This window comes from Helicoverpa armigera, chromosome 8 (assembly GCF_030705265.1).
Source record: "Helicoverpa armigera isolate CAAS_96S chromosome 8, ASM3070526v1, whole genome shotgun sequence".
Classification (NCBI taxonomy): Eukaryota; Metazoa; Arthropoda; class Insecta; order Lepidoptera; family Noctuidae; genus Helicoverpa; species Helicoverpa armigera.
In genome coordinates, this window is record NC_087127.1 from 4,720,972 (window position 1) to 4,744,018 (window position 23,047).

General features: G+C 36.4%; 2 protein-coding genes across 4 annotated transcripts in view; one reads left to right on the plus strand and one right to left on the minus strand.

Moving 5' to 3' along the window:
• LOC110383555 (polyhomeotic-like protein 3) overlaps positions 1–6,773 on the plus strand; it is a 238,038-nt gene extending 231,265 nt beyond the window's left edge. For all 3 annotated transcript variants that reach the window (XM_049838337.2, XM_049838341.2, XM_049838340.2), the window contains one exon: positions 3,845–6,773. In XM_049838337.2, coding sequence (XP_049694294.2) covers positions 3,845–4,090 — 246 coding nt within the window. In that variant the 3' untranslated portion in view covers positions 4,091–6,773. The remainder of the gene's footprint in view (positions 1–3,844) is intronic.
• A 125-nt stretch (positions 6,774–6,898) lies between these two features.
• LOC110383734 (UNC93-like protein) lies at positions 6,899–22,928 on the minus strand. Its single transcript, XM_064035762.1, has 11 exons — positions 22,625–22,928; positions 15,675–15,912; positions 14,151–14,313; positions 12,974–13,097; positions 11,116–11,264; positions 10,579–10,697; positions 9,879–10,038; positions 9,248–9,388; positions 8,573–8,699; positions 7,963–8,083; positions 6,899–7,426 (listed from the first exon to the last, which is right to left on the minus strand). The coding sequence occupies exons 2-11, from the start codon at positions 15,896–15,898 to the stop codon at positions 7,255–7,257; spliced, it is 1,500 nt and encodes a 499-aa protein (XP_063891832.1). The 5' UTR covers positions 15,899–15,912; positions 22,625–22,928; the 3' UTR covers positions 6,899–7,254.
• Positions 22,929–23,047: the final 119 nt, after the last annotated feature.

Sequence of the window (23,047 nt, forward strand, 5' to 3'; positions counted from 1 at the left end):
CCCGCGCACCGTCACTCACTCACTACTAAATATAAGGCACACAGGGTTAGCAGAACAGTGTAGAACAGGACAAAGTTTGAGATAAAAGATACTTCATCAACTTTAATTTTTTTATGTCGAAGAAGAACTCATGAAACCATTTACGTAATCTTGAAAAATCTTCTCTTTACATTTGCTTAGAATTCAAAAATTATATCATTGCAACCTAACTAAACCAAAGTATCTTAGTCATTTCTTAACTCAAATCTAGATTTTACATAATATATTATAAAGAATTCTTTTGATTTTTTACGTGAAACGATATTTCACATATTCTAATATACATATATTACATAGGTATATTTTATTCTAATAAAGTAGATTTAAGACACATACTATCTTTATTCTGCTCGACTTCTTCAGAAAACCCCTCCCATTATCCTACCACACTTTACAACGTGGTATATTTACTCAGTTCGCGCCAGCCCTAACCGAAGCCCTGTGCGTTCCATGCTTTAAACTTAATAGCAATCCTTATAGCCGGCCTCCGAATAGTGATGCTATCAGTCGATACTCGATGTCGATAATGTGTTATTACATTGTACCATTGCGTGTTACGTATTGTTCTTTGTAGCGCTGTTTAATTGATGCAACCTGTTTCGGACTTAATTATCGTGTGTGAATTATTGGCCGTAAGTCTTTGTGATTTGCAGTTCAATTTTTTGATGTGCAATATAGATAAATGGTTCCAATTATTATGTCTAGGATTAAAGCAAATAATGGTTTTAACTAGATATAAGTATGCTTATGGTTGTTTTCTGTTATCAGTTTTATGACTATTATGCCATAAATTACGCTGCCAACTAGTCTTCAGAAATTTAAAATTCAAACCACTGATTGCTATTTACCATAAAATATTCGCTAGTTAAATGAACTGGGCACAAGCACTTCAATAACTCGTTCGGATCGGTTCGTCGATAAACGTCGGTATAATTCTGGCGAGAACGTGCTTGTCACAGTTTATCGTGGCGGCGCATCACTAGCCGGGAGCAAAGGTTTGGCAGAGGGCGCAGGCATCAATTTGCGCGCGGTAGCGGCCGCGGGCGCCGCGCCGCCCCTGTCATTAGCCCCGCGTCCCCCGCGCCCCTCACTCCCCCCTCTCCCCCGCTCGACCTCAGGGGAACATACTTTAACCTTTTTTGCTCCCCTGCAACCTGTTCGGGACGCGGCTGCTGCGGTTCATGGCCGCGGGCGATACGCAGTATCTGCGAAATAGGGCTGCTAAGTATACGCGTTTGTTTTTGTCCGTAACTGGTTGTAATTATATGGAGATGGAGGGGAATGCTGCTATAAAAGTGCACTTTAAACAAAGTTGATGTACGTTGTTGTTTTGGTGCGCCTATTTTTAATCTTTCATTTATTCACTTCAATTTACTTCACCATATTTCTTCATCTTATAAATATTTTTTGCAATATCTACATCAATTCGAAAATTACTTTCATATCTGAATAACTCAACCACAAACCCCCATCTTTCCATACATATACATAAGTCAACTACAAACTAACCATCGCTCCCAGATTCCCAGATCCTAAATTTTACGGCACCTAAATCTCGCCGAACTTAAATTGCACCTGTACCCAGCAGCCCTAAGCAACCTGTTAAGTGCACAGGGCGCGTAATAACGTAGTCCCGACGGTACCCACGGGCTCCCAGTGTGCGGGGCAGCTTACGTGATAATAACCAATTTATACCGCAGCTGTCCAACTCAAAATGCTATATTAACTTATGATTTTTTATGCAAAAGGCTTATGAATACTTTGTGTTTTGAATTCTCGAACATACTTGAGGTGAATAATTTTGATATTAACGATGATATTAAAATGTATTGGAATGGGTATTATTGTTGTCTTGTCAATGTATTTGGGTTGTATAAGTATCACATAAAGGAAAAACAACGTAATACATCATCTTTATTCTCTTTTACACCCACTAAAATGAACTTTGTAACAAATATAATATCAATATACAAATAGGTATGTAACACCAAAGAATAGCAATTCAAATTATTCATACTTACTTACCTAGACATCAATATATTCTAGGTTATAAATTAAACTATGCAATCTTCTTTATTTCTGTTGACCACGACAGCCTGGCTACATACATCAATCGTGCCCTATAATCTGAGAGTGGAATCTCCTATGGTAATGCATGTCGAACACAAAGCCTCCGCAGCCTCTCCCTTTGACATTGAACCGTCAGATAAAAAGGTCAAAGTCGAAACAGGTCTGGCTCGCTTCCCCGAACCAGTAATTTGAGCCACAATTAAACAATTTTCTCGAATATCATTCCGCTTCATTTGACCGGCGAGGGTCACTCTTGACCCCGGGGCACCCATTAGGGTCCCGGTCCGATTCCGTGGCTCCATAAACCCCATTAAACATAAACATGCCCCCAAACCACTCGCTCCAGTCCCAGAACGTCTTTCGTTCCACTTTATTTAATTTCAATACATTAGAACGTGAAGTTTTCTAATCTCGCTCGCCGGCGGAATGGCTCCGCATTTGCATAAAAGTAAATTTGCTCCCAAGCCCGGGATAACGCTAATGGCGATCTCAAAAGGAACAAAACGCGCCGCAAATTGACCTGTCCCTCAGCCGCCGCCGACCTGTCGCCGCTAAATAATTCCGTTCCCATCATCTAGCCAGTAGCTATCTCACTTTAATTATTCATAGAGTTTTTTATACGCTATCGCTTTTTACCGCTCGACGGCCGGTCGAAGCCTTATAAAATTAAAAAATAAAATAATCGAACGTCGGCGCAATTTAAAAAAGAAATAAGTCGGATGACACGGATCGAACTCCGGGCAAATGTCGCGCAGTAAAAAGTGGTCGAGCGGTGCGCGGGCGAGCGCGGGGGTGAGGCGGCGGCGGCGCGGGGCGGGGGAGGCACAGGACGTCACGTAGGCGGCGCGGTTTTTGTCAACGTTCCCGCGGAGATGACAGGTCGCTGGACGCGCCGCCCGCGACCCAACCAAGCCGTCTTGATGCTTTCCATTTACAACAATACCATTATCGCGAACTATTCTTAGGAAACACCACGTTTTATAGAGTATAATGGTCGCTGATCTATTTATTGCTTGGTATCCGATATAAATTGCATTTATCCGGTTGTGGAGCATTAACACTGATGCTTATGATGTGTTATGAATACGTCACTGTGGCACTATAATTAGAGTAATGGAGCACATTCGACTCTCTAGTACAAGCATTGTATGAATTGACACAGTTTTTAGATATAATTAATGTTAATATTACTAATTACAAGTTCAATATTTCTTGCTTAAGATACGTACTGATTTCGGTAACAAAGTATCAAAACCATTTATAGTCGTACACAAAGATTGTCAGGAGACAGGTGCAGCGCTCGACAACGCGTTGATGTCTAATAAACTGTTAGAACCTTGTAATCTTCACATTATTTTTTGGATCGGGAACTTCATAATTTTCGGATCTAAATATTTTAAGCACGATTATGTTAGGTATTTTGTAATAAATATAAGATTACCTAATAAAATATACTCGTTAGCATGTTGATGTGTAATTAAACTTGGTAATAGGCGTATTATCTGTCAACCAATTCAATATTTTTTCGACATAAATCTTGATACATTTTTTTAAAGACGTCAAAAATTACCCTTTCCGCTGTGGTGAGGGAGTGTCAGACTCTTACTGACTAAAAACCGTCGTGTTCCGTCGTAGGCCTTTTATGTACCAGGGCCGCGGTAACTCTTTCGAACAATCCCGCAGTCCCGATAAATCTTGATACTTGCGAAACTACAATTGACGTTTTCTTTTGCAGAATTTCCGTGAGCAGCGAATCGACGGCTCTGGTCTTCCACTGTTAACGGAGGACCACTTAACAGGGATGCTGCAGATGAAGCTAGGGCCCGCTCTGAAGCTTCGGGCCGTGCTGTCGAGGCGGCTGGAGCCTTGCGCGGCCTGCCAGGCCTCGCAGGGCACCCTGGCCTCGCAAGGTGCCTCGCCTCGCATGAATGGTGCAGCCCTCAAGCCTGAGCCCCGGAGTAACACGACGAGCCCCAGTTAGGACTTCGGAAGTAAAATAGTACTTTTAATGCGTATCGTTCCTTTACAACTGCTTTTTGTTTGCGTTGATTATGTTGATGAGTTTGACAAAGCATATTTAAGTATCCAGTTTCGATTGGGAATTTCCAATTATATTTTAGCATTTTCTGTGAAAACAAAAAGCTGTTTTTTAAGATACATTACTCTAAGATTGACATCTGGAACCATTCTGAGGTCGCAAGTACTTAAAGCTTGACCTCTACTTCATTTGATACATTTTTTAACAATCATAATAATACTAGTTTAATGATAGTCATCTGCCTGCATTCGTACAGTCTTCCTGTTCATAGATATTGCATTTAGTTATTATAAGACGCTTTAGTTTTAATCTAGTTTCGTAAGATTTTTGTTTTGTATATAATAAACGAGTTGCCGTCCAAATGTTTTAAATGTAATACTTGCGTAAGAAATATTTTTGTATGTTTATTAATTAATCCAAATATGAGGGGTCAGTTTTGAAATGTTTAACAACCCCAAGCAGAGCTCGCATACAAAAATATTTTATATAAAAACAACGAAATTATTTCGGTGCTAAGACCCTGTTTAACTTAAATATATTGTATATAATGGCCGTTATGTAAAAAATATTGCTTAAATAATCGAGGCTACGCGTCTACAGGGTCACAAAGTTTATACGGTGTGTATATAAATACATTAGTTGTATAGATGTATAGTTATATATACGTGGATATATGATAGCATTTATTTACACCACACCTGAAGAAAGCTCAGTAATACCGATCTACAATATATATGTTGTAGTTTAAAATGTTTAGCTAGTTGTAAAGAACTTAACTTCACAGTGAGCATAATAATTTTCTTTGTATTTCGTCTGTAATGGAGGATTATGTAAATAAATGTTGTAACGATCACTGTTTGTAGCGATGTAACTGGTTAGAGAAAAGCTTCGAAGAAAAGACATCAACGAGCACTTTCGTATATTTAGAATACATTTTTGTTCCAAATCATGTATCTTATAAAATTCTGTTTATTTGTACTGTATTTTAAGGTATCTATAGTGCCTTATATCATAACTCAAAAACTCTTTCTTCTATCTGAACTTTTTCGCAAGTTTTTTCGACTTTAATTTTTTTCTAAAATTGATTAAAAATACACCACTGTTTTCTAACTTCAAATAAAGTGATCTTTCTGAACCAGTTACGGACAAAACAACATCGTTTAAAATAGATATAGATAAGTGTATCCTACAGATATTGTAAACAAAACGTGGTTTCCTGTGGTAATCTCCTTAATTGCCAAAATAGAATGGTTAATAAACAATATACTTATTTAGTAGATAAAACAGGTTACTGGTGATATACGAACATGTAAACTGTTAAAAAAATAACTTGTGACTATAAGTACTATCAATATTGAGACATTTGACTTGAAACTTGCACAAAAGAGATTCGGCCAATCATTTTTTATTACAAGTTTTTCCATCAACATTTTTAAAACGTAATTTTCGGTTTGCGTACCTATTGTTGCATAATAATTTTCAGAACATCCAGTGTGTACTCCAAACTAATTGTTATTTTTTTTATAAATCTTGTCCTGTGTTGTCTTAAATACCAGTGTCGACGCGTGAAGGGCGAATATTCAAACATCACTTAACTTTTAAGTCGTTCGTAAATACATTTCATGTCTACAGTACATACCAGTGGTAGAATTAGGTTTAAGATCTACTTAAAATTAAGTGACGTTTGAAAGACATTCCGCTAGAATTTCTATCAATAAGTTTTCGAGTCATAATGCCTTTCAAAAATAAAAAAACTATCCCCAGTGACCTTTAATTCGTATTATGACCAACATATCATCAACGTAAGGTGCTATTTCGGTACGTAGATATAAAAACTGTGCCTAGAACGGTCTTCCTTTAAAATTAGAATATACAATTTATTACAAATAATTATTATAATGGTGAGATTCCACCATTTGAGATACATGTACATAAACGCGAGCCCATTTCTAGGTTGTGTCCGCGCTCCAAGGTTATAATTTCGCGGACATTTTAGAAATGTTCGCACGCAATTCGCTACCGTTTGCTAGAGCGAGTAGACCAGAAGATACATTTGTAGAACATCGGTGGAATCCCCCCTTAACACTTTCAGAAAAGTATTACGGTTGTACGCTTTAAATTGGACGATAATAATACAATGATAAATAATAATAAATAGTTTTCTATAGAATACTTGACGAATTATTGTTGATAAGTAATTATTTTATTAGATCTTTATAGATTTGATCACAGCTTTTATTACGTAACTAACGTTGTAATGGACCAGTGACTTACTGAGTATATAGAGAATGTAAATTTGTACCTATAGTTATTCTGTGTTAAGTACTTTATTGAAATAACAATATGATACGTAACAAGGCCTGCTCTTCAGTTTTGTAACACTGACAGTAAAAATCGTAAAGAAATCATTTTTTTTTTAATAATGAATGACTTGTTATCTACAAGACTTTGGTTATTGTTATTTTTAATGTATAATTATTGTGTAATATAACAAGGTTTTAGTCACTTTGTTAGTTTCCTTGCGAACATTGTACTTAGTTAACTATTTAGCTTGTTTAGTCGAGTTTGATCCAACCCTTTAAATATTTATGTGAAGAGAAATAAAAGCGACAATTTAATGAAACTATCTTATTGTTTTTTATTTAATTCCCTTCAAGAGCACTTCTACTTTACATCAATGGTAAAAAAAAGAATAAACATATTAGAAAAATTACAGGTACTAAAGTACTTAACTACAATTTTAATTCTTAAAAAAATACTTAAAATCTAGTTAAAAAAAATACACAATCATCTGCCTGCCTAGCCTTGTCCAACAGATACACAAATAATGGAGGTAAATATACCTAGTCAGTAGCTAAATTAGTTTGAATCAAAGTTATTTTTACATAAGTATACTTCGATAGAACATATACATAAATGATATCCAAGTTTATTTGATTCGATTGATCGATCACTTGTCAAATCTTGGAGAACTTCATGAAATCTGAAACAGTCTAATTAACAGTGAAACAAGTTCGCATACCATTCAATAGTTTCCTATAAAAAACTTTGACTTGTATACTACTCAATATATACAATAACCACAGAATAATAGTATTTAAAAACATCTAATCGCAATCATTATCATTCGATTTCCTGAGCGCCTCACTCTCTGACTTCTTGTTGACGAGCTCGAAGTTCCTCTCGAGGTAATGCGCCTTCTTCGCTCTGTACTCCATCAGCTCGATGATGCTGTAGCCCAAGAAGCCTACCAGCAGGAACCCGAAGAGAATATATAGCCTGTAACGAATAGACAACACTGAATTTGAGTACAACTCCCTATACAATACCTAGAGTATTTTAAACTAGGTTTCCCTCGGGGGATAAAAAGTAGCCTATGTGTTACCTATCTACATACCAAATTCCAACCAAATCGCTCCAGCCATTTTTGCGTGAAAGAATAACAAACATACATCCATACATCCTCACAAACTTTCACATAGGATAGGATACTGCAATAGCAAGAGATCATGTACCTACTATTTAAATTACAGTTAAGATATTTAAGTAAAAAACTCATATTTTTTCGTCAATTGCCAAATAAATTGCTACAGATGTTTTATCTCACATTGCCTATACACATGTGTAAGCTCAGAAGCAATTAGTAGTGGTAGAACAACATTGCGCGTCTTTCACACACAAGTAGGACTATTTCGTGAGATAAAACATATTGTAGTCTCAAATAGATAAATTCTAAACATATTCCTTTAGCATCGACCAACACCTCATGAGCGCATGTAAAAAATGTGCTATAAAATAAATGAAAAAGTACTTACCTAGTCCTAACACACAAGTACGGTGCGGAGGCATAGGACAGCACGCTGCCGGTCGCCTCCCACAGCCTGAAGTTGGAGTACGCCGCCTCCTCCTTACCGGGGAATAAGATGCCTGACAGCGCTGAATTACAAATAAACATTAGGATTACATAATGTTCACTATGGGCAAGCTGTACCCTAACATATTGACAACTCATTTCAGGTTAATATGAAGATTATGGTTTAATTTCACTTTCTAGTGTACAGTCGTTATCAATACTCATTACTAATACTTAAGATCTATCATTTGGGTTAACACCGGAATAACCAGATCCTCAATTAACTCATCTCGGAAGATTTCGATTTATCGTACAATTATGTGAATGTAAAATAAAAAAATAATCGGGCCCCTTTGGGATGTGTTACTTAAGGGTCCGATAGTACTCGCTAGTAATACTTCAAGTACGCCTAAGAGGCCAAACATGAATGGTAACGTTTATTTTCTTATCTAACAACCTGCATAACTGTATGTACACCCATGTTTTTTACAAATAAAGTATCTTGTATCTTGTAAGCAATCCAACTTCCTTAACATAAAAAATATTAAATAGTTGTATTGTTTTATACTTACCATTGACTTGCACGAGCCACACAGCGTCAGCAGTGCCCCATATGGCGGCGAGCGCGTAGAACACCAGCCACTGCTCCGGGTCCGGTCGCCATGACAACAGCGCCGACAGGAGACAGAGGTTCAATACCTGGAAACATTATTAATATAATAATTTTGTATAACATATATATGCTAGTTTTAAGGTATTTATCTATGGGCCTCTGATGTCTGATATTAAAGATGATTTGATTTGATAACTTTATCTGTACCAAAATTTCAAAATCAAAATTCAAGAATATTATGCATTCTGATGATTTTAACAACGAATCGTGGTCAATATACTTCAAGAATCAAAATACTTTAAGAATTACGCCATACGCGTACGAGTCGGTATCTGGTTAAAGCACCGAGCGTTTCAAGAGCGTCATGTGTAGGAGTACGATTCTTGGTTAAGTAGGTAACAATGTATCTTTCAAAGTATATTTTGGACACCAAAGTCTGAGTAAGGGTGCAGAGTCTTTATCCAATTCTGAACCTTAAGTTCTGAAATTCCAATCCACCTTGAGCAAGCGTTGTTAATTGTCGCTCAGACTTCTTCGTGTGAGAAGATGTCTGTGCTAGGGCACCTTTTTATCTCCTAAAAAGGTTGTTCTTATGGGATTATTCCTAGATTCCTTTGTTCAACTTCCAACTTACCAAAGCAGTAACCATTACTGGAAATCTGCCGGTAACTTTGACGAGAGCGCCTGCGACCGGGGCGGCGAGCGCGTTGAACACGCCGAAGCAGATCATCACGTAGCCGATGTTGCTGATGCCGTACGCGCAGCCGATAAACGCCTGGGAGAGTTTAGGTATTAGTTGGTGATGAGCCTAAGGCCTAAGGCGCCTAAGGCGTTAAGTCCGCCATTGTACAAACTTGGGCATAAAGTATTAAATAAATAAATAAACAAATCTAACTACAGCATTAGTTTATACTATCGCTTGACCACACCTAAGTACCTTTTTATGAGTTCTTAGTCTAAATATTTATTTAGAGGCACTCTTTAGCAGCCAATACCCAGGCAAATATTTAAGCAAGATGAGAGCGAAAAAATGTCTTAGTATAAAGAGGGAACTCGAATAAAAATTATACCCGTTCAAAGCAACGTCATAAAAAAATGTATCAGTTAAATTACCACGAGCAAAGCATTACATAGCCCCGTGAAACCTTGCCTTGAGATTCTTAGCAGGCGCTCTAATCTGGCTTCTTAGGCAAACTGGCAATATAAGCGTCGCTTTTCTTACACTGTCGACTTAAATAGGAGTAAATAGTATTTATTTATCATACCTGAGTAAAATCAGCAGCCATAAACGCCTGCTCAGCGCCAATGTACCCGATGACTGGTAACAGTAACAGCTGGTACTTGTGTCGCAGCTGTTTGAGCGTCACTGCCAGCAGACGGACTCCTGACTTGCCTTGACACGCTGCTTTACGACCTGATGTATACCTGAAATGATAATAACGTTATGTGTAAAAAATTAGAGTACCGTGGATTGCACATCAGTGGTAACTGTCATGCACGTTAACTCAATAGTAATAAGTACGATTTTCCTATAAAACTGTTACCATTATCCTAAAGTTGAATGAGGCTTTAATATCTCAAAAAGTTATAGAGTCCAACGTTGAGTACTGGAACGAGACTCAATTTTAAGGATTGCTCAAACATCATTATTTTTGTCTGTTTAACTTACGTTAATTACTGCGCAAATTTCAGTAGCAAGAAAAGTTTCATATAATATGGTAATATTAAAATGAGTGAAGTGATCTATAAGTTAGGCTTGAATAATATAATACCTAATCAATTAAGGAAATAACAAAAACCGAAGCTCGTTCAAGGTTTTCTCTTAATTTATGAGACAGTTTCTTATTCGGGGTATGATCTATTTACTGTTGTTTTTGCCTGATATTTCATTACAGGCAACAAAAAGAATAATAATTCATGATGCTATATAATTAAATCATGTATGATTAAAATAAGAACACTCGCCTAGTGAGTGAGTCAACTCCCACAGACACGAGTAGAACAGCCCCGGCCATGCAAGCCAGGTACACGCCCGCTATCACCTGGATCTTCAGCGCTGATGGAGGCTCCAAGTTGGAGTTGCCCTGAAAGCATTATCCGTAATAAAACATTAACTACCTATTCTTGATCAACAACGTTGGCTTTGACTTCTAATCTATTTGCACTACCAGTGTTTTACACGGAGTCCGAACCTCCTCAACCGTATAACCAGAGTTAAAACTTGGTAAGACTTCTTTGAGCTGGTCAAATACTCTTGTAATGGTGGTCACGCTCACTCGCGCTTGTCAATCTGGCACGGTTATAAATCATCCCTATAAACTTCCTATGTACTTCATAACGTACTTCTCTATGTAAACCCCTCACAATGTCACTATACTTTTACCCGCATATGTACGGTACGGGGAGTATATGTGGGAGTATGTCACCCTACCCCTACGTACTCATTTATGTACTACCCGCATTTACTCCCTAAAATGTCCCCTTAAAGTTAGAGATACTTACATGTGAAGCTTCAGCACTGCAGAAGTTGACACCGCAAGTGGCTCCGAAGTCAACAGTTGGGGCACTGGTCGCGTTACTCAGCAGAACTGCCACGCTTGGAGTCGTCTCGTTCGACAGTCTCGGCTCATCGCCCAGGGTTGACGATAGAACTGAAAAGAAGAATAAAAAACAATTGAAAATCAAGGTATCTCGTGAATGTTTGAGCTCAACGACGTACAACGGGTTAATTAGGCAAGAGATAAATAATGGTCAATCGAGAGAATTTTTAAATACTCATTTACCCTTTTTCTTCAATTTGAAATAGCCTAACGAAAATAAATACCGTATACAGTACCCTCATTCTCGTCACAAAAAAACTGGTTTTATAAAATAAAAAGTTAAAAGGACAATGGGCACTTTGTATGGGATTTGGTACCCGCTCCAACAGTAACGTATGATATATCATTAGAAAGGTATTTACGTGAAGAATAATAAAAACTATGGGGCTTGCCTCAATTAGCTGTCCGATCCGAGTAACGATAAAAATTGAATCGACATAGAAACAAGTATGTCATCCATATATGCAAATTCATTAAGAGGCATATGTCGTCAGTGTAATAATTTTTATATTAATAGACATCTTACATTGTTTGAGATACACTCTATTATAATCTTAAAGTTGTAACAGTCTATGGAGTCTTACTACGGAAACCACAATCGTCATCTGATTTGACAAAAGTTCAAATCATTTCTATCCATCTTTTTTTTAAAAGAAAGTCATCATTATCTCAGCACCTCTTGAGGAGCAAGATTAAGTCGTAATATGTACTATGTTAACATCGTCTCCTGACTTTTCAACCTTAATTAATTGTAAATACTGAATAACTTTCATCAAATAGCATCAGCTAGTTCTGCGTGAACTGCAAAGGATTGCACAGTCTTTTTTTAAAGCAGTGGGAAGGCAAACATTTTAAGAAGGCCAAATTCCTGTTGTTTTGTTACTTTATCAGTTTTTATTCAATACAGTTGGATTTAAGAACTACATCTACGTCGACGATTTATGAACATTACACATTCTATTAGTCGATGTCACGCGAAATGGACAAGGATTTGGGACTAGTCGTCATAGTAAAATTGTTTTGCCTTGCCAAGACCTACGCAATGGTACTAGAATCAACACTGTTGGACAGGGTACCAAAACGCCCATCGTCCTTTGAATTCGCTGTAACTAGGTAACTCTTGAGTTATCTGTCTAATAAATAAATAAATGTAATGTGTGTTAAAGTAATACATATTCTTAAATTAGGTTAGTGGCAAACTATGTATAAACTGCGACTAAATTACTCTCAAACGACACATAACGAGCATTCAAGATCACACTGAGTTGATTGCAGTTTTTTCTTTTTAATTTTAACATTGGACTTAATTAAGTATTTCAATTTGATAAGACTGAATTCTAATGTAGAACATTTAGACTTCCTACTTTATCAGTGACTTCAAACTCAAGGTCAACTACATCGTGCATTTGGTTTTCACCTATTTTGTCTTTGCTATAGGAAGTATGTTCCGAATTGTTTGACCTTGAGTTATCGCAGTATTTTATTGTTTGTCTTTGTTTCAAGTGTGTTAAATCGTGCAAAAAAGGATCTGAATGTTAAATTCATTGAATCTTTACCCTGTTATAAGAATAGAATGTTATTCTTTATTCCACTCAGTTTTTAACCAATTTCACAAAAAACAAAAGATTCTCAATTCGGATATTTGTATGGTTTTTAAACTTCCGCGCAAGTTACATTATTTTATTTTTTACTTTCATTTTCTCATCTCCTTTATATCTCACTCGGCTAATCTATAATTTTTATAAGCAGAAACAACTTACTGGCCGAGGAAATAAGGTTTCCCCAAATCTGCGCCATTTGGTAAAACATGAAGAAAAGACCAAAGAACCGCACCACCAGCACCTCTGCTGATACTCCTGATAACTTCGCATACGGTTCTGCTACCTAGAACATGACAAGAGCTTTGTTAAGATAGATCAAGGATTCGCACCACTTTCTCACAATACCGACTTGTTTCTATTGCACATAAGCACTTGTAGGGATTTGTAGAACGCAATGATGTGTCACCGAATAAAACTAAGTTTCAGAATGTTCACATTTTTTCTTAATTACCCACAATTCCTTATTGTATGGGCAAAACTCGTTAAGGTTTTTTGCATGCTGTCCATATTCAAATAATTTTTTTTTTGTAATTTTAACATATATGTAGTACAATGCTGATTTATCTTCAAATTACAATAAAATGGCCCAGGTACAAGAGGCCCCTATACTCGTTAATGGATGACCCTATCGGATTGAATTGGTAGATTGGCACAATCCATCATGATCCCTAAATTGCCTCTTGGATTCGAGGCCACAGTAACTTCCGAACAATCACGAAGCCCTCCCTTTAGTACCTCACATCAATAGAATAATTATTTTCATACATGCTTAAATCCAAATAGAGATACCAAATCATGGATGTCAATGAAGCAATTAATATTCTCTTAACAGACGATTTCCGGAGGTTAGATTGTCAACTGAATTATAATGGTACCTAAAGGGCGTTAACTTTACCCAGCCAGGATACACCAAAAATATTCGTATATACGTACTGTTAGAAAATGTTATGAAGAAGCAATGAGCATATTAAGTACCCTTATTAAGCTTATTATGCTAGTTACTATATAGTTGTCTTCATAATACTTGAAATGAAGTCCCAAAGTCTGGAATCAAAGGTCTAAATTTACAACTGAAAAACCACCTTTCAGCCTTATATCACAGCAAATTCGGCTGCGGTATTGTTCGGAAGAGGTAGTCAGAAGCCAGTAAATCCGGCATCCAGTCTAACCAAGGCGTATTATTGTTGCTCGGGTAACTTGATTGAGGAGGTCAGATAGGCAGTTGCTCCTTGTAAAGCACTAGTACTCAGCTGTATCCAGTTAGACTGGTGGCTGGCCACAATAGAGTTGAGAAAAGGTTCGGAAGATGACAGACAATCTCAGAGCTTTAACTTACCACAGACAGGTAGGTGCACTTGGCGCACCAGAGCGGCCCTCCTCCGAAGCCCACCATCATGCCTGCTGGTACGAGGGTGTACAGTTTCGGGTAGAACTGCGCAGCTATGAATGGCATGTACGCTATGAATGACACTGCTACTGCCCACTTGCAGCCCAGCCATCTGAGGACGAAGAACTCATTGAGATGAGAATTCAGCTGGATTGAAACCTACTTAGCACATACAATCGTTTAAAGTCTGGACCAGAGGCACAGAATTTTTACATGTATCCATGATGTTTAAATATTACATAGGTTTGTAGGTATATAACATTTTATCATTCTACGGTTCAAAATAAGTTCTGCAAGAGCCAATCTGCCGATCATGATGACAGTAACTAAAAATTGCCCAATAGTATTTTTATTTCGACTGTACTTAATTCATTTCTTAGGAGTCTCGTCGCTATGCATTCAGATGTGGATTATTTCTACTATTATTAAAATTCGGCAAAGTCTCCACCACGTCATCAATTCATACATAATGCATGACTGCACATTTTATTACAATGTAAATCTATTCTAGCACAGCGAATTCTAATCACCATTTTTTTCAATACCAATAAACAAGATCAGTTTCTGACTATGCGATGCATTTTAATTCGATGTTTGTAGACGATGAACAACTTATTTACTTGACGTAATCCTAAAATCCAGTTGACTCAACAGGTGCCAACTAAAGGTCGTTAATTTCAAAATTCTATCGCTAGTAACCTAAATCTGTCGATAGATATAATATAGGGAACGGCTTTTAAATGACATAAATGTAGTTCTAAAGTCAATCCGACTCGCCTCGATCGATCATTCTTCGTCACGCCTAATTCTTTTGTAGAAGAATATAATAGGTAGATGCAGATATACCGAACTTTGAACTTTGCGGGGTTTTCCTCACTAAATGTCTTTTACCTCAAAATAAACTGTCTGGTTTGTTTATTGTTTTGCGAGGGCGATTACTGAGCTGGTTTTTTCCATGTGGTATTTTTAACGGCAGCTTCCAAAAGTGCCTTCATTACCTAGTATTGTTTGGGAAATCGCCTTCCTCCACTTATTTATAAATGCACGTCATAACTCCATGCACAAACCTAGCTAAATTTCACAATGTTTCCGAGTCTCCGAAAGGAGTATGTATGGAGTGTCTTGCTGGTTCTGCTCCATGAGACTCTGCACATATGTGTAGGTCTTTATGAAATAAAAGCCTTTAACTTGGATTCTATCAGGGTAATCAACAAATCCACAATTTGGAGGCACAAATTACAGGAATCAAATAGACTCATAGCCAAATGTCCCATATAACATTTAGGCTGGAAACAGTGCTCGATCGACGTTCAGCGCTGACCGTCGGTCGACGTAGCTATATCTGTGCAAGTCTATGAACGCGCATACAGCGCTGACGGTATGCGCGTGATTTTGTATTTGATTCAGTCTAGACGTACGGTCAGCACTGACCGTCGGCCGAGCACTGTTTCCAGTGTTTGTCATAATAATTACTTAATAACCACAGCAGGCAGCAGTATATTGGACAGTATAAGCGAGAAGTATATAGCTGCCAGGGTGAACGCGCCCGCTCCGGCGTCGCTGTTCACGGAGCTCTGAAGGTTGGCAGTGCCGTGGAACGCCGTGAAGTGCACCATGAATGCGAAGCCCAGGACTAGGATGTTGCGGTTGATGCGCCATTTCTCGTTTGTGCCGAAGATTATTGAAGTCTCTGGCATTGTGGTGGGTTATTCTGTGAAAGACAAACAAAAAATCTAAATATCCGAAGACTATTTGGGAGATCAGTTGAAAATAGGTTCAGACTAAAATGCCCGAATAACATAGATTCAAGATTTTTTGTTTCTGAAATCTGTGATAAAACAGGTCAGGTAATTATTGGTAACTGAACTAGCTTATGGCAGTTTTAGGTGAATACAACGTAGATGAGCTTTATTGATGCTTAACCAGTTTACTTCGTTATTCTTCGTACTTCATGACCTTAATTTTTCAAGAGAGGTCCCTAAAGTTCTCTTACATCTTATTTCATAAAAATGCACTTTTGTTCCCGTTAAAAAAACAGTATCAGCATCCACAATACGTGCGGAACACTCCCTTCTCCTAATTTGCATTCAAGGATATCGGATTTAACTGATTGTATCTTGTTATTACCGGAGCAAACCGGTTTATGTGCATAAACGACTGAAACAAAACATTGGCAACAATTGAGAAAATAAATGGCTGAACTAATCGATAATAGAGCAGAATGCGTTTTTTGGTATTCTTCTAATATCTTCATATTTTTTAGTATTTTTATACTTTGTAGAAGTACGGTTAATGCACCCTGAGCCTATCTATTTAGTGTTTTATTATCTCGCGTCTACTCTTTAAATAGGTTTTAGTTCTTATATTTGACTATCTGTATGAGGAACAATAACCTTCTATGTTCCGATATGTAACTCCCTCAACTCTCTTTCTTTAGGCTTGTGATGGAATTTGGTGTCAAGCTAGGCAGATCCCTGAAGATGACATGCTTATTATAGCCAACTATTTCACACACCCAGGTAAAAAGTGATGGTTCAGTATATTTGGCATAGTAGTGGGAAAATAGACAATCGCATTTTTAATACGAGTATTAGTAAGGATTTCTGCATCAAGCCGTCACAAAGACAGATTGTTGTCAAGTGAAATATTTATTTTTGCCCATATTCTTTAGCCAATCTCGTCTGGAATAATAAAATAAGTAAATACTGGCACGTGTATTTCTTCTAAATATATTTTTCTAGTACCATTTACAAACTAAGCCGGATCCGACTATTTTGTATGTAAGACGAACAACAAGTACCAAGGTAGATTGATGATCTTTAGATCAAAACTTATATCCTCAGTTCCGTTTGACAAATGGATGTATTAGCTACGCTGATGTAATTCCACATGCTCGTAATATTATTATCAGTAAAGACTATATAAACTTTGTGTTTATTATAATATAGTGTAAGTACTCCATGATTATCAACATCTAATAATATCACGTCATTCTTGGATATAGACCTCCTCTGATGTCCGCAATTTTTCCGAAAATGCACTGTTTCTGAATAATTGAAATAAATCACTAGCCTTACTAAGGCTTAGCCTTGAACCCTTTTTTATGTGAAATCATTAAATATCCCCGCTGTGGGTACAGTGTGCGTGTCAGACTCTTAGTGACTAAAAACCATCATGTTCCTTCTGGAGCCCTTCATGTACCAGGGCCGTGGTAACTCTTTTGAACTATCCCGCAAACCCGACAGAAAGGTAAGGGAGTTGATTTACATTGATGGATTGAGCTCGATGAACTCTTAAGCTTCTTCAAACCATCATTATATTGAGAATATACCTCTAATAGAAGTTTATTAAGTATTATTTATTATCACAGAGTTCATGAGATTATAAAATTATTTTTTGAATAACAATGTTTACGTTAGGAGTACTTATGAGACTAACGTCATTGGGTAATTATGCGACAAAATTAAAAGTAATTACATTCCACTATACAATACTTTATTGCAAATAATCGGCAATATACACAAATATCTAACAAAGAAAACCTTTTTTTAATTGACTTCAGTTGATTTTACAATCTGATAAGATTAAAAAAAACTGTGTCGCACTTAGTTAAAAATGCTGAATAAAATGCTAGACTAGATTAATATAATGCTGATTATAAAACATATTCGCACGGGCACAATACAAGCTTGCGACCTTGGCCTGTCTGTTTGAGGTCAATTGTTTGCACGAACTAAATAAATCAAAGCTTTTATTGTGCTACTAACAGATACTAGATATATTACATGACTTAGGCATTGTATATACATCCATATGTACACTCATATGGCAGGCACTTTTGAATAAAGATTTCTTAAAACTGAAGATGGTCCAATGTCCCCAACATTGGACCATCTTCAGTCTGCGGGTTGTTCGAACGTTGCCGTGGCCCTGGTACATAAAAAGCCTACGACGGAACACGACGGTTTTTAGTCAGTGAGAGTCTGACACTCCCTCACCGCTGCTAACCCACAGCGGGAGGGGTCATTTGATGATTTTTGACGTCCAATGTTTTCTTTTACAAAATTCAACTTGTTACTTTTTTTTGCAAGGTTTCAGAAAGTAGGTGAAACAGTACTAGGTTTTATTGCAACCCAAGGCTTTAAACATGGCAAATAAGTTTTACGATGTACTTAGGTAACCACTTGACTTACTAGTGAGATATCGTTCGCTGATTAGGACGAGGCCTAACATGTAACTAGATTTTTAAATCACTATAAACACTCGACAAGCCTGCGTTCAAATTGCGGATGCTGAATGAGTGTTTTTATATAAAAACACATAAAATAAAAATGCCTTTTAATTCGTTTTAATAGAGCACCTTCATAGGCTTACACAAGCTGGTTTACCGTTCGGTTTTTCAGCACGGCAATGCACAGATCGTGCGATTGTTATCGCGCATACGCACTGCGACAATAAATAATTACCTACTATAGAATCTGATATGAAAAATTACGCAGGAACCACAAAACATATTTTTATATAAGTCGCGCGCGTATTCTGCGCGTAAGCTTAATTTTTAAACGCTCGACAAATTTCACTAGGGTGATAGCGCTCTTCGGGTATTTCTAGACCAATAAAATTTGATGATCGTCTTGGTCCTTTAAAAGCCTCTTTAAACACGACATATTAATAATTAAATCACCACGTTGTTAATAAAATTCCAGCATGTACAAAAACTTATTAAAAATCATTGACAATTCGATTCGTGTAGGATAAATTGCGCAACTCTACGACAATCAAGTCATTTTCACAAATTGTTATTCAGAGCACAAAGAATATTGCGTGTCTTCGTTAGCTGAATCACTAAGTTAAATATGTATGTAGCTTAGTTTTGAGGCGTATTCTTTAATATTTTTGTAGGTACCATTACAATAAGTTGGCTTAGTATTTTCATTATTTCACAGATGCAGGCAGATGGCTCTGAAGTGGACAAAAAGTGTTTTTTTTTTTATTTTATTTGTGATTATAATTTAAAACTATTTTGTATTGTATAAGTTGTAATCCCTACTAATATTATAAATGCGAAAGTAATTGTCTGTCTGTCTGTCTGTTTAAACGTAAAAATAATATTTTTTCAAACAAAGTACCTACATAAAATATTTTGACTTTAACTAGCCTAGTTTCAATAAACGTCTTTGACTTTGACTTCATTAGTCACTCGCTTTAATAGTCTTCTCGATAAATAAGCTAACACTGAAAGAATATTTATATAAAAATATACGTAGGTCTGTATCAATGAGCTAAAATGACTGATAGCCTAGTTGTTATTGTAGTTTTTGCTAATCATATTACCATTTACTGGTAATACATTATTAACGTCAAGTGCCCAGCTATTTCATATTTATAACTATAGTTTTTCATAGACCTTGCGAACGTATATTAGTTTAATACTGAGCACAACTATCAATTATTATATTATGCGCACAATATCGATTTTGATCGATTAATTTGAATTGTTAATTTGATGCGATGTTGTTATTGATTCTTATATGATATCATCACTTAACAGTCATTTTAACCAGGGGGTATTGGGTTGCCCGGATAACTGGGTTGAGGAGGTCAGATAGGCAGCCGCTTCTTGTAAAGCACTGGTACCTACTCAGCTGAATCCGGTTAGAATGGAAGCCGACCCCAACATAGTTTGGGAAAAGGCTCGGAGGATGATGATGATATCATCACTTAAAAACTGCTTTTTTATAGAATTTAAGCTGCATAATTTCATTATGAAATCATAGTGCCTAGCATTTAAAGCACCAGTCACTAGCATCAGTGTAACTCAAACATACTTAAGTCCTATATAAAATTATATAAATGCGAAACTTAATTTGTGATTTTCTGTAAAAACTTTTCATAGCAAACCGACTAATTTGTCAAATATAAACAAATAAACATCAATCAATGCTATCATTTTATTTGTGCGGGGTGCAACTACCGACCGACAGTTGTTGCAATGTTGTTTTTTTTTTAAAGAAAATCAATCAAAGATTTTTGTCTATCTGGAACCGGACAAATATCAGCCGATCGTTGTTATGTGCGGACTCTGTTTCCCACGTACTCCTAATTGTTACATTTTCGCTAATTATGAAGCTCCGTATTGGTTGTATGACCCCGGAGTACCTATTAGCAGTTATTTTAGAGGTTGTGTATAATACAATACTTATTGATTGCACCTATTACCTACATAATGTAAATGTATTAGTGCATAAATAGGAGTGACGAAAGGCAATTAATTTTAATGATGTCACATACAATTAATATTTGAAATTACATAATGAAATTAACCTACCTTCAGGGAGGCTCAACCTACCTTCGTAGGTAGGTTTTCTATTATGACCCCAACTTTTCCGAGTATTCTTACTGGGTGCGGGTGAAACCACTGGCGGAAGCTATGCGACAATATTTTTTGTGTAAGTTGACATACCTAAGTTTTTTTTGTATTATACAGTAAAGAATGAAAAAAAATTAAGGAATTGTCACAGTTATTTAAGGAACTTTTTTTGCTGAATACTTTTTTGCATATTTTTTGTCAAACGGAAACTAATTTGATTATGTAAATATAATTATAGATACGATTTCTTACTACTGAATAAGGAAATAGTGTATGCGTGAAACGATTGGGTGATAGTGAAAAAAAAAGTGGCCAAGTGCGAGATTGGACTTAAGCACTCAGAGTTTCGTACTTTGCAACATAGTACTCCGCACTCTGCTAGAAGTACGCCACCAGTAAATAATTATTGACTGTATCCATCTAAGTAGGTGCATATTTATCACTGTACCATTGAAAGTAACACTGAATATGCTGTCACTAATGATTTTTTTATTAATTATTTTGTATTCAATAAGAGTTCAGAGAATTTTTGCTAGAGGAACAAAAACTGAAAGATCAATCATCATTTAAAGTTTTCCTTACCAACCTCCTTGCAAACTGCAATGCAAAGGGTCTATGAATATTTACTCGTGACTTATATTTATAAAGGTCCCACCTACATGTACCTTTAGCTCCTCTAGTTAACCAGTGTTGGAACAGCCATGCCCTTGACTCATAGTGACAGTCAGCGGTTTCAATTACAATGGCGTAACACAATTACAATCACTCACTCCATTGTGACAAACATACATAATATTATAATCTATTTTAGTCGACCTCTACCGAAAACTGGCCAATTATATGAACTACTTAATATCTGACTAAAAATATAAATCTGACTTTCCGGTAACTCTAATCTGTTTGTATGTTTTGATTCGAAAAAAACCGTCTACAGATAGCATTTAACGGCGCTTTGTAACCAGCTGATTCTTTATTCGGTTTTCTTTCTTATATTCCAAGTGACGAAAAATATGTCACGAGGCTTCGCGTGTCATCATTTAAACCAGTAGTTGTCAATTGACACCCCCGTTAAGATGGGCTCGGGAAAACCGAGCGGAAAATACGCTAGCTTGTAAGCGCTGTGATACACCCGAAGTAAAGTTTTAAACTACAAACAAAGTTATTACTAGGAAGTACTTCATTCTGGATTCGGGTGAAATAGCTAGTATGTAACAACAACTATTTGGTGGTCACTACAGGGCCTATTTGTATAACTAAGTTTTTTATCCGGGTGCGTTAAATTGTTCTATTGTTTGACGAATTCTAAATGCAGGAAATATTAAAATTCAAAATGATATGCCAACAGAACTGCATTTTATTCTTATTTTTGAAAACTAGATACAAAGACCCGGAATCACAAACCCGGTAGATGATTCAAATGTTAACGTCTTCATTTGTTTATTAATTCTATTTTTGGAGTTTTCAAAACACGTTTACGTAAATAACACAGTTCATCTTAATTGGGATAATATGCAAATCCAATGAACCATTTTTGATGCATTTAAAGTCATTCTTAAAGACTGCGTAACCCATATTTTTTTCGTTATAAAAAAAAAATGTATATTAATGAACTTGACAGCTCAAACCACAATAACAACAATCTGGTAATAAATATACTCTAAAAATACTACAAAGGAGGAAACTACAAAATAATTCGACTTTTTTTCTCAGTTATAAATACTAATTATATCCAAAGGCATCATTCATAGTAGGTTGAACTTCAGATATTGTATTCATTGTTTTATTTTTACTGTTTGATGTTGGTGTTATCGCGAATTAAACGAACGTTTACGAATGCTGTTTACTATTTGTTACCTTTTGTATGTTAGATTCATAGCACTTTTTTTTTATATTTTTTAAAAAGTTCAACACGAAAACAAAATAAATCTGAGAATATTTTATCCTATTAACTATGAATACTGTCACTGGCTTTCATTGCATTCATTTAATTTCAAAATTAAACTAAGTTTCATTAAAAAATTGTCTTATTCAATTAAATAAAAATTAAACTTACCTTTCCCCGCTCAGGAATGAAGCGTCGTTCGTCCTTCGAAAACTTTAAAATAATGACAGTTTGTCTCTATGGTTTATCCATATCACAATCGTAAGTAGAACACACTTTCATAATACTTCAAAGAACTAGTCCCTTAACATAATAAACTTTATTTTTAAATACTTTTGTTTTCATATATGTATCGTTAAACAAATACACTTTCGGCCAAAAATATTGTGTCACTTAATTTTGTTCGCAAATAATTTTCGTAACAATAGTCGGTGGTGATTGTACCGGCGCGGGAGTTGGGCCAGAGTGTCCGAACCTCGAGATAATAGGTACCTAACTAAGTAAATGGAGCTAGAGAGCCTGTGCAGCTGTGCGAAGGATTCCGTGCGTTTCCATTGTCTTACTGTTTTGATTTGAACGTTGAGTGGTAGCTAA